At 40.7% G+C, this 10,469-nt stretch overlaps 1 protein-coding gene across 7 annotated transcripts in view; it reads left to right on the plus strand.

The window, feature by feature from the left end:
• The window catches only part of GMEB1 (glucocorticoid modulatory element binding protein 1), a 41,637-nt gene that overhangs the window by 14,042 nt on the left and 17,126 nt on the right, over positions 1-10,469 (plus strand). For 6 of the 7 annotated variants that reach the window (XM_070404526.1, XM_070404525.1, XM_070404522.1 and 3 more), the window contains 3 exons: positions 6,634-6,746; positions 8,256-8,380; positions 10,296-10,399. In XM_070404526.1, coding sequence (XP_070260627.1) covers positions 6,634-6,746; positions 8,256-8,380; positions 10,296-10,399 — 342 coding nt within the window. The remainder of the gene's footprint in view (positions 1-6,633; positions 6,747-8,255; positions 8,381-10,295; positions 10,400-10,469) is intronic. The other variant, XM_070404528.1, reaches the window with a different exon arrangement.

Raw genomic sequence — 10,469 nt, forward strand, 5'->3', positions numbered from 1 at the left:
TCCTGAATTTTTTTAAAGCAAATCCCATACATTAGTATGTATCTGTAAGATAAGGACTTTTTAGTTTTAAAAATATAAACATAGTTTGCTGACATTTCTAAATATTGTTACGCAATATTCTAGGATCTATAAGGGAAAGTTGATACATATTCCTGACATAGAGATAATAGAGTGATTTAAATTTTTTTGGCACCAACAGATTATGTATGCTTATTCAAATTCTCTTTTGTGGGAATTTTATCTGTTACACATATACATACCCTTTGGTACATGATGAAGAATTAAAAAGTAGGTCCTTTAGTTGTAACCAGCTTTATTTTTCATATGGAGTCATTATTTCTATCTTTCTTTTTTTTTTTTTTTTTTTTTAATATATTTTATTGATTCTCCACAGAGAGGAAGAGAGAGGGACAGAGAGCTAGAAACATCGATGAGAGAGAAACATCGATCAGCTGCCTCCTGCACATCTCCCACTGGGGATGTGCCCGCAACCCAGGCACATGCCCCCGACCGGAATCGAACCTGGGACCCCTGAGTCCGCAGGCCGACGCTCCATCCACTGAGCCAAACCGGCTTCGGCTATTTCTATCTTTCCAAAGTGCTACGAGGAACATTTGAGATCTTGCTCTCCAGCATGTTGTCAGTTTGGCTCAAATAAATTTTTTAAAATATATAATACATTTTTATTGATTTTAAAAAGGAAGGAAGAGGGAGAGAGAAATAAGAAACATCAATGATGAGAGAGAATCATTGATCAACTGCCTCCTGCACAACCCTTACTGGGGATCAAGCCTGCAACCTCATCATATACCCAGAGTGGGTATTGAACTGAGACCTCCTAGTTGTTCATATGTCGACGCTCAACCACTAAGCCATTCCAGCCAGGTTCAAATAAATTCTTATAAAAATTTTTCTAAAAAGTGCTCCAGTTGTCACTTGTCTTATTCCTACTAAAGACAGAAAAAGCTTCTCTATTGCTTAGAGACTTAATTCTTTTGAAGATTTAGTTCCACTTTTTTTCTTTTTGTCTGTCTCTTATTTTCTAAATTATATTGCCTTTTCTGGAAATCTCATTGCTTGATCAGATAGGCATCTTTGTATAACGTATATTGACTCCAATCCACTGTTTATACTGAATTTTAGTCTATGAGCTTGTGAATAAACATTTGAAGGACTGCATTTTGAAATGCCTGACAATTGATGCTCAGTTGATTTCTCAAACTATGTTTGTTTGTTTTCTAATGTTTTTTCTTTTTTTCACAGAGGAAGGGAGAGGGAGAGAGAGATAGAAACATCAATGATTAGAGAGAATCATTGATCAGCTGCCTCCTGCACACCCCTTGCTGGGGATGGAGCCCGCAACTTGTGCATGTGCCCTGACTGGGAATCGAACCGTGACCTCCTGGTTCATAGGTCGACACTCAACTACTGAGCCACGCTGATCGGGCTTTCGAACTATGTTTTTTAATTATTTGAATATTTATTGTTCTTTAGCTCCATTTTATAAAGATGAGTGGGGAAAAAATATACTGATACTAGTGATAAGAAGTACAGGTCTCATAAGTTTAATACACTTGAGACAAAGATGGAAATCATCAGGTATTAGTCTTTAGCCTCAGTTATACTTAACCTAATTGGCTTCAGGTTCAAATATGAAGGAAAGAAACAATCAAAGTACATGTATGAATTGTGGGGAATATATTGGTAAAGACTATATACAAAAGGCAAGAAATGATTACAGATTTTATATAAATATTTTTTATTTCAATATGTAGAACATTTTTTGTCTTTTTACCTTTTACATATATCACATTTTATACTTTTTCAAGTATTTTTTATGTACATATTTTCATTTTCAGAAGTATATTATGAAGCAAAAGTAGAGTGTCTGGTAATAGTCTCTCTACAGAAATACATAGAACCTAACAAGTGTCTAAGATGATTCTTTCAGAATAGCACTAGTCCTGGCCAGTAGCTCAGTTGGTTGGAGCGTCCGTTCTGTACACCAAAAGCTTGTGTGTCAATTCCCAGTTAGGGCACATACCTAGGCTTCAGGTTCAATCTCTGGTGGGGTGCATATGATAGGCAACCAATTGATGTTTCTCTCTCACATTGATGTTTCTCCCACCCCCCAACTCTCTTCCTCTCCCACCCTTCTCTCCTTATTCCTCTCTATAAAATAAAATAAAACAACCCCCCCCCTCCCCCCGCCACACACACAGGCATGGCTCAGTGGTTAAGTCTCGACCTATGAAACTGGAGGTCACGGTTTGATTCCTGGTCAGGGCACATGCCTGGGTTGTGGGCTTGAACCCCAGTGTGGGGTGTGCAGAAGGAAGCCTATCTATGATTCTCTCTTATCATTGATGTTTCTATTTCTCTCTCCCTCTCCCTTCCTCTCTGAAATCAATAAAAAAATACCCCAAAATAGAATAACACTACATTGGTTTTAAAATATGCCCACATGTAACTTTTAAAATAGATACATATTTTTATTGATTTCCCAGAGAAAGAGAGATAGAAACATCAATGATGAGAGAATAATTGGCTGCCTCCTGCACACCCCCTACTGGGGATTGAGCCAGCAACCCGGGCATGTGCCCTTGACCAGAATTGGACCTGGAACCCTTTGGTCCTCAGGCCAATACTCTATCCACTGAGCCAAACCGGCAAGGGTTCTTAAAGGGTTTTAAGGAGAGAGTTACATGATTATGCTTGTGGGAATATAGAAGGTCAGGTAGCTGCAAGGAGAGATGTTCAGACTAACAGTTATGCAGCCTGAATGCAGTATCAGTAGAAGCAGAGATAGGGAGGATGGCTAGTGTTAAAGATGCATCTGGCAGGATTTGGTGACTGACCGTGTGTAAGTTGAGGGGGAGGAAAGGGAGGAATCTAATGTAATTTCCAGGCTTTTCTCTTAGGCTCCGGTATTTTAGGTGGTATCATCACAAGGATAGGGAGTATAGGAAGAAGAGTAGTTTGGGAAGTGAGAGAGGGAAGAGAACTTGCTTGTTTTAGACATAAAGAATTGAACAAAGTCCTATGGGACATACAAATGTATTTATTCATTTATCAGTTAACTTCTGGTGTGAAATTCAAAAGGTGTAACTATGGGCTGGGTAATCCCTGATGCAAAGGAGATTATTCAGGAGGTGCTCTTAAGTAGCAAGATGCAATAATTAACACATTAGGTTTATTATAGAATTTAAAGGACATTGATGTATCCTATTAGGTAATTTTGAGCCCATTTCTTAGAAACATTTTAGAAAGACACTTTCCCTAAGTGGTACCTCTAGTTATTGCTAGTCACTTTGGGCATAGTCTATCTCTTACTTATTTTCACTATACTCTGCTCATGTCAATAGTTGGGTGATAGTGCTTTAAAAAATGCTAAAGTGCTTAAAAATACTTTAGTGCCTAGATTCCAACAAGGGCCATCAACTTCTATGCTCAACATTTGCTTTTTGAACTGTCCAGCAGTATTCCTTTTAGTTTTGTTAGAATAATTCTTTACTATGACTTAACCTTATTATACTTGAAACAACACTTTATCTCATGAGTGTTTTTTAAAATTTATTTTTTTACTGATTATTTTAGGGAGAAGGATATAGAGATAGAAACATCAATAAGAGAGGAACATTGATCAGCTGCCTCCTGTATGTGCCCTTACTGGGACTCAAACCAGTGACCTCTTGGTTCATGGGTTGACACTCAACCACTGAGCCACACTGGCTGGGCTATCATGAGGGTTTTTTTTGTTGTTGTTGTTTTTATTTTAATTAAATCTTTATTGTTCAGATTATTACAGTTGTTCCTCTTTTTTCCCCCCATAGCTCCCCTCCACCCGGTTCCCACCCCACCCTCTGCCTTTACCCCCCCCCCCCCACTGTCCTCATCCATAGGTGCACGATTTTTATTTTTTTTTTAAATATATTTTTATTGATTTTTTACAGAGAGGAAGAGAGAGAGATAGAGAGTTAGAAACATCGATGAGAGAGAAACATCGATCAGCTGCCTCCTGCACATCTCCCACTGGGGATATGCCCGCAACCCAGGTACATGCCCTTGACCGGAATCGAACCTGGGACCCTTCAGTCCGCAGGCCAATGCTCTATCCACTGAGCCAAACCGGCTTTGGCAAGGTGCACGATTTTTGTCCAGTCTCTTCCTGCACCCCCACATCCCTTTCCCCCCGAGAATAGTCAGTCCATTCCCTTTCTATCCCCCTGATTCTATTATATTCACCAGTTTATTCTGTTCATCAGATTATTTATTCACTTGATTTTTAGATTCACTTGTTGAAAGATATGTACTTGTTGTTCATAATTTGTATCTTTACCTTTTTCTTCTTCTTCCTCTTCTTCAAGGATACCTTTCAGGATTTCATATAATACTGGTTTGGTGGTGATGAACTCCTTTAGCTTTTTCTTATCTGTGAAGCTCTTTATTTGACCTTCAATTCTGAATGATAGCTTTGCTGGATAAAGTAATCTTGGTTGTAGGTTCTTGGCATTCATTACTTTGAATATTTCTTGCCACTCCCTCTGGCTTGCATAGTTTCTATTGAGAAATCAGCTGACAGTTGTATGGGTACTCCCTTGTAGGTAACTAACTGTTTTTCTCTTGCTGCTTTTAAGATTCTCTCTTTGTCTTTTGCTCTTGGCATTTTAATTATGATGTGTCTTGGTGTGGTCCTCTTTGGATTCCTTTTGTTTGGGGTTCTCTGGGCTTCCTGGGCTTGTAAGTCTATTTCTTTCACCAGGTAGGGGAAGTTTTCTGTCATTATTTCTTCAAATAGGTTTTCAATATCTTCCTCTCTCTCTCTTCTTCTGGCACCCGTATAATTCGGATGTTGGTACGCTTGAAGTTGTCCCAGAGGCTCCTTACACTATCTTCATATTTTTGGATTCTTTTTTCTTTTTGTTTTTCTGGTTGGGTGTTTTTTGCTTCTTCGTATTTCATATCTTTGACTTGATTCTTGCGATCCTCTAGTCTGCTGTTGGATCTCTGTATAATATTCTTTATTTCAGTCAGTGTATGCTTAATTTCTAGTTGGTCCTTTTTCATAACCTCGAGGGTCTCACTAGATTTCTTGAGGGTCTCACTAAATTTATCGGCAGTTTCTAGAAAATTCTTGAAAACCCTTATAACCGTGGTTTTGAACTCTATATCCAGTTGTTTGCTTTCCTTCATTTCTGTCATTTGTGACCTGTTTCTTTGTCTCCGCATTTTTTATGCTTCTCTGTGTTGATAGAGTGGCTTTCTGTGCTAGGTGTCCTATAGGGCCCAGTGGCTCAGCCTCCCCAATTACCTGAGGTGGACACTCTTGGTGCACCCCTTTGTGGGCTGTGTGCACAGTCTTGTTGTAGTTGAACCTTGATTGTTGTAGGTGTCACTGGGAGGAATTGACCTCCAGGCCAAATGGCTGTGAGAATCAGCTGTGTTTACGGTGGGAGAACTTCTGTGCTGGAGACACCCTTCTGGGGCAAGACTTGCTTCAGTGGGGCTTTGGTGCTCACTGAGTCTGCCCCCTGAGTGTGTCCCTTATGGATCTGAGGAGTTGTAATCTGTATGGTCCCACTCTGACCACTGGGTACCCTGGCTCTTGGATCTCTAAGGAGGTGCTAATTTAGCCTCTGCCTGAGGCTACCCAGCAGTAGCTATGGAGAGATCTTCAGATTCCTCTTCTTTGTTTGGGGTTTGGAGGTGCCCAGATGAGGCCCAGCTCTGAAGCAGTGCAAGCTGCTTGGGCCTTCTTTTGGATGTTCTGGGTCTCTCTGACCCAGCTGCAGTTTGTTAGGTAATTTTAGATTGCAAAGGGCCAGGTCATTCATATGCAAAAGCCTCTGCGCACAGCTTGCATGGAGCGGGGCCTCAGGGAATCAACAGGGTCAGCAAACAGATATGGCTGATCCTCAGTCCTGCCCCAAGAGACCCTGGGTCTCAGTGTCCCACGATAATTGGTAATCGCTGCAAGCACCTCTGAGAGAAAGCCGCCCTCGAGTTCTGCCCGATGCCAGACAGTCCAGTTTCTCCCCGTATGAGTCTGGGTCCCCAGAATCTCGCCCGGAACTGGAGTTCAGAGCAGTCGGGAGCTTGAGACTCCCTCCCGATTGAAAAAGACAACCGAGTCCTCAGTTGCCAGCCTTTTCCGCGTGCGCCTCCATACCTCTGCACTTTACTTTCGCACCTCCTCTGAGTCTCAGTGTGCTTTTCTCTTTCCTTCTAGTTGTAGAATTTTCACTCCGCCAGCCTTCCTGTGGTTCTGGATGATGTCCGTTTTGTCTTTTAGTTGTATTTTTGAAGTGTTTGTGCGAGGCAGCAATTTCAGGTGTTTACCTATGCCGCCGTCTTGGTTTCTCTATCATGAGGTTTTAAAGTTATGAAGGGAAAAGTCTGGTGTAAATAAGTAGCAAGAGGAACTTCGCTCTAAAGTGCGGAAAGTTGTTGATTCATTTCCATGGTAGTAGCTGCTAAGCAGTCATGGGCAGCTTAGAGTTTAAAAACAATGGCGAACTAGTCAAAGCACTACATACAGTTGTGAAGTATATTTATTTTAGTCCTTTGAGATAGGTTAAAAGAAATTTCCTAACCCCCATGCTGTGAATATTAATTTTTTCATGATTTATGTAGTTTGTTTATCGATGGACACTTTTACAACAGGATTTATGAAGCTGGGTCCGAGAACAACACAGCAGTCGTGGCAGTAGAAACTCACACGATACACAAAATTGAAGAAGGGATTGGTGAGTCTTTGTTATTCTAGTACATTTGACCTTAGTTTCCCTAGCTGAGATTTCTTGACTTGGTGCCTTTTTCACCCTACTCAGTGTGCCCTATCAATGCTGCAGCTACCAATTTGATGGTGGTACATCTAGAGCAGTGGTTCTCAACCTTCCTAATGCCGTAACCCTTTAATACAGTTCCTCATGTTGTGGTGACCCCCAACCATAAAATTATTTTCATTGCTACTGTAATTTTGCTACTGTTATGAATCATAATGTAAATATCTGATATGCAGGATGTATTTTCTTTGTTACAAATTGAACATAATTAAAGCATAGTGATTAATCACAAAAACAATATGTAATTATATATGTGTTTTCCGATGGTCTTAGGCAGGAGTCCTCAAACTACGGCCCGCGGGCCACATGCAAATACAAATATTGTATTTGTTCCCATTTTGTTTTTTTACTTCAAAATAAGATATGGGCAGTGTGCATAGGAATTTGTTTATAGTTTTTTTTTTAAACTATAGTCTGGCCCTCCAACAGTCTGAGGGACAGTGAACTGGCCCCTGTTTAAAAAGTTTGAGGATCCCTGGTCTTAGGCCTTGGGCCTTCTTTTGGATGTTCTGGGTCTCTCAGACCCAGCTGCAGTTTGTTAGGTAATTTTAGATTGCAAAGGGCCAGGTCATTCATATGCAAAAGCCTCTGCACACTGCTTGGGTGGGGTCGCGACCCACAGGTTGAGAACTCGCTGATCTAGAGACACCACTGACTAAGGTGTTAGGGCCTTCAGTTGATTGTTTAACATCATATTGCTAGAGTTGCTAAAAATATTTTAAAAAATTTTTTAATTGATTTCAGAGAGGAAGGAAGACGGAGAGAGACAGAATATCAGTGATAAGAGAGAATCATTGATTGGTTGCCTCCTGCACATTCCCCACTGGGATCGAACCTGCAACCCAGGCATATGCCTCGACCAGAAACCAAACCGTGACCTGGGCCATAGGTTGAGGCTCAACCACTGATCCACAAGTCAAGCAAAAAGATTTTTCATCTATAAAAATCCCACAAAGAAATTGGAGCCTCAAGGTTGATTCTTGTCAGTAGGGAAATTGCTGATGAAGACTGATAAGGTGTTCAGTGGAAGGCAGTCAGTGGAAAGAAATTTTGAAATTAGGCAAACCTAAGTTTGGAGCCTACTTTCTCATTTCTTAACTATATCCTTGGGAAAGTCACTTTACCTTTTGGAGTCCCACATTACAGTTATGTAAAACAGAAAACAATCAGTATCTCCGAGGGTTGTTGCAAGAACTAAATAAGATTAAGCACATCAAAGCATATAGCACAGTGTTGCATAGTGGGAGTTCAGTAAGACAACGGTTATGCCTAACTTTTTCCAGAGGATTTCTAAACAATACCAGCTAATGTAAACTGTTAACCCCTGAGAGGAACCAGGAGACTAAAGATTTTGAATTAAGCTTTGGGAAAGAGTGTTCAATAAATCACTGATATTTTTTCCATTTTCAGATGCAAGCACTATAGAAGCAAATGAAGATATGGAAATTGCTTACCCTATAACTTGTGGGGAGAGCAAAGCCATTCTTCTCTGGAAGAAGTTTGTATGTCCAGGAATAAATGTGAAATGTGTCAAGGTAATTGTCTTTTCTCCTGGCTGGAACCTATTTTGGGGCTCCTTGTTTTCAAAGGGCATGGTTTCAGTGCCTAATCTCTCTTTTCCACCATATCAGTATTTTTTAAAAATATATCTTTATTGATTTCAGAGAGGAAGGGAGAGGGAGAGAGAGAAACATCAATGATGAGAATCATTGATCGGCTGCCTCCTGCACACTCCCTAATGGGGATCAGGCCCACAACCTGGGCATATGCCCCTTACCGGAATTGAACTCAGGACCCTTCAGTCTGCAGGCCGATGCTTCATCCACTAAGCCAAACCTGCCAGGGCCATGCCAGTATTTTTAATTTTGTGGCTATAGTCCCATTGCATCATAGTAGATAAAAATAACTTGGGAGTAAAATTTTATTCTGATGGGACCTAGATTAAAGTTTGGCTCAGTGGATAGAGCATTGGCCTATGGCTTGAAGGGTCCTAGTTCCGGTCAAGGGCACATGCCTGGGTTGTGGCTTGATCCCCAGTAGGGGGCGTGCGGGAGGCAGCTAATTGATTCTCTCATTATTGATGTTTCTATCTCTCCCTTTCTCTCTGAAATCAATACCAAAAAAAAAAAGAATACAAGTTCCATGAGAGCTGAGAACTTGTCTTTTTTTTTTTTTTGTGAACTTGTCTATCTTGTTCATCATTGTATCCCCAGCACTTAGGAATGGTACTTGGTGTATTTATCAATAAATATTTGTTGAATGAATGAATGGAGTTCCATCTCTATCAATGCCTTACCCTGGTGTGCATTATGGTAGAGTTTATTGAAAATTATTACTGAATAAAAATACATAATCATGAGAGCACAGTGTCGAAATTATTGCTTATTTTGTCCCCATTGATAGCCACAACTATACACATAGATAGTTGTCACCATCAGTGGCACGATCCTAGATTCATTAAAGATTACATAGTTTTGTGTTTTTTTTTAAATATATTTTTGTTTATTTCAGAGAGGAAGGGAGAGGGAGAAAGAGATAGAAACATCATTGATGAGAGAGAATCATTAATTGGCTGCCTCCTGCATACCCCACACTGAGGATCGAGCTTGCAACCCCGGCATGTTTCCCAACCGAGAATCAAATCGTGACCTCCTGGTTCATAGATCGACACTCAACCATTGAGCCATGCCTGCCAGGCAAGATTACATAGTTTTGATACTCTGCAGTGCTATTGGTTCCTACTGTATTTATTCTTTCTGCCACATCCTGAATCACGTCATTAGGGCTAGATAGATCACTTCGGTTTATTTAAACAGCCTTTGTGACATTGGATCTAACTACTGATTCATGGCATAAATGAATTTTATTTTGTTTTGTTAATCTTTACTGAGGGTGTTTTTTTTCCCATTGCTTTTTCCAGAGAGAGTGGAAGGGAGGGAAGGAGCTGGGGGCAGGGGGAGGTGCAGGGGGAGTTAGGGAGGAGGAGGAGGAGAGAGAGAGAGAGAGAGAGAGAGAGAGAGAGAAACATCCATGTGACACATTGACTGGTTGCCTCCTGCAGGTACCGAGATCTGGGGTGGGTAGTGAACCCACAATCTAGGTATGTGCCCTTGACCAGGAATCGAACCCAGGACCGTTTGGTACACAAGTCAAGGCTCTCACCACTGAACAACACCAGCCAGGGCCATAAATTGATTTTAAACACTAATTAGTATATTAATCTCTGATGCTCCCAATGTCATCTGTAGCTTTGTACCAGGATAGGGCACTGTGCTCAGAGAAGGACATCTTCTCTGGTACAATAGGGCAGAAGGCTAAATAATACAAGGTTTATGACTTAAGATGTCATCTGGGTATTTTTTGTACATAACAAGTAGAATCGTCTCTTAGTTTTCCTCTGACCTGCCTAAGTTGACATTGGATTATTTTGGACTTTTCTTTTTACTTTAGTTCAATGATCAGTTGATCAGCCCCAAACATTTTGTACATCTGGCTGGCAAGTCCACCCTAAAAGACTGGAAGAGAGCTATTCGTCTGGGTGGAATCATGCTCAGGTGAGCTCCAATAGTTAAGAACTTACTTTCAACTGACTTTGGGGGCACTTAATCATGGTAGAATCGAGAG

The sequence above is a fragment of the Myotis yumanensis genome, unplaced genomic scaffold (assembly GCF_028538775.1).
Source record: "Myotis yumanensis isolate MYYU_CA2020_CCGP unplaced genomic scaffold, mMyoYum1.0.hap1 SCAF_2, whole genome shotgun sequence".
Lineage (NCBI taxonomy): Eukaryota > Metazoa > Chordata > Mammalia > Chiroptera > Vespertilionidae > Myotis > Myotis yumanensis.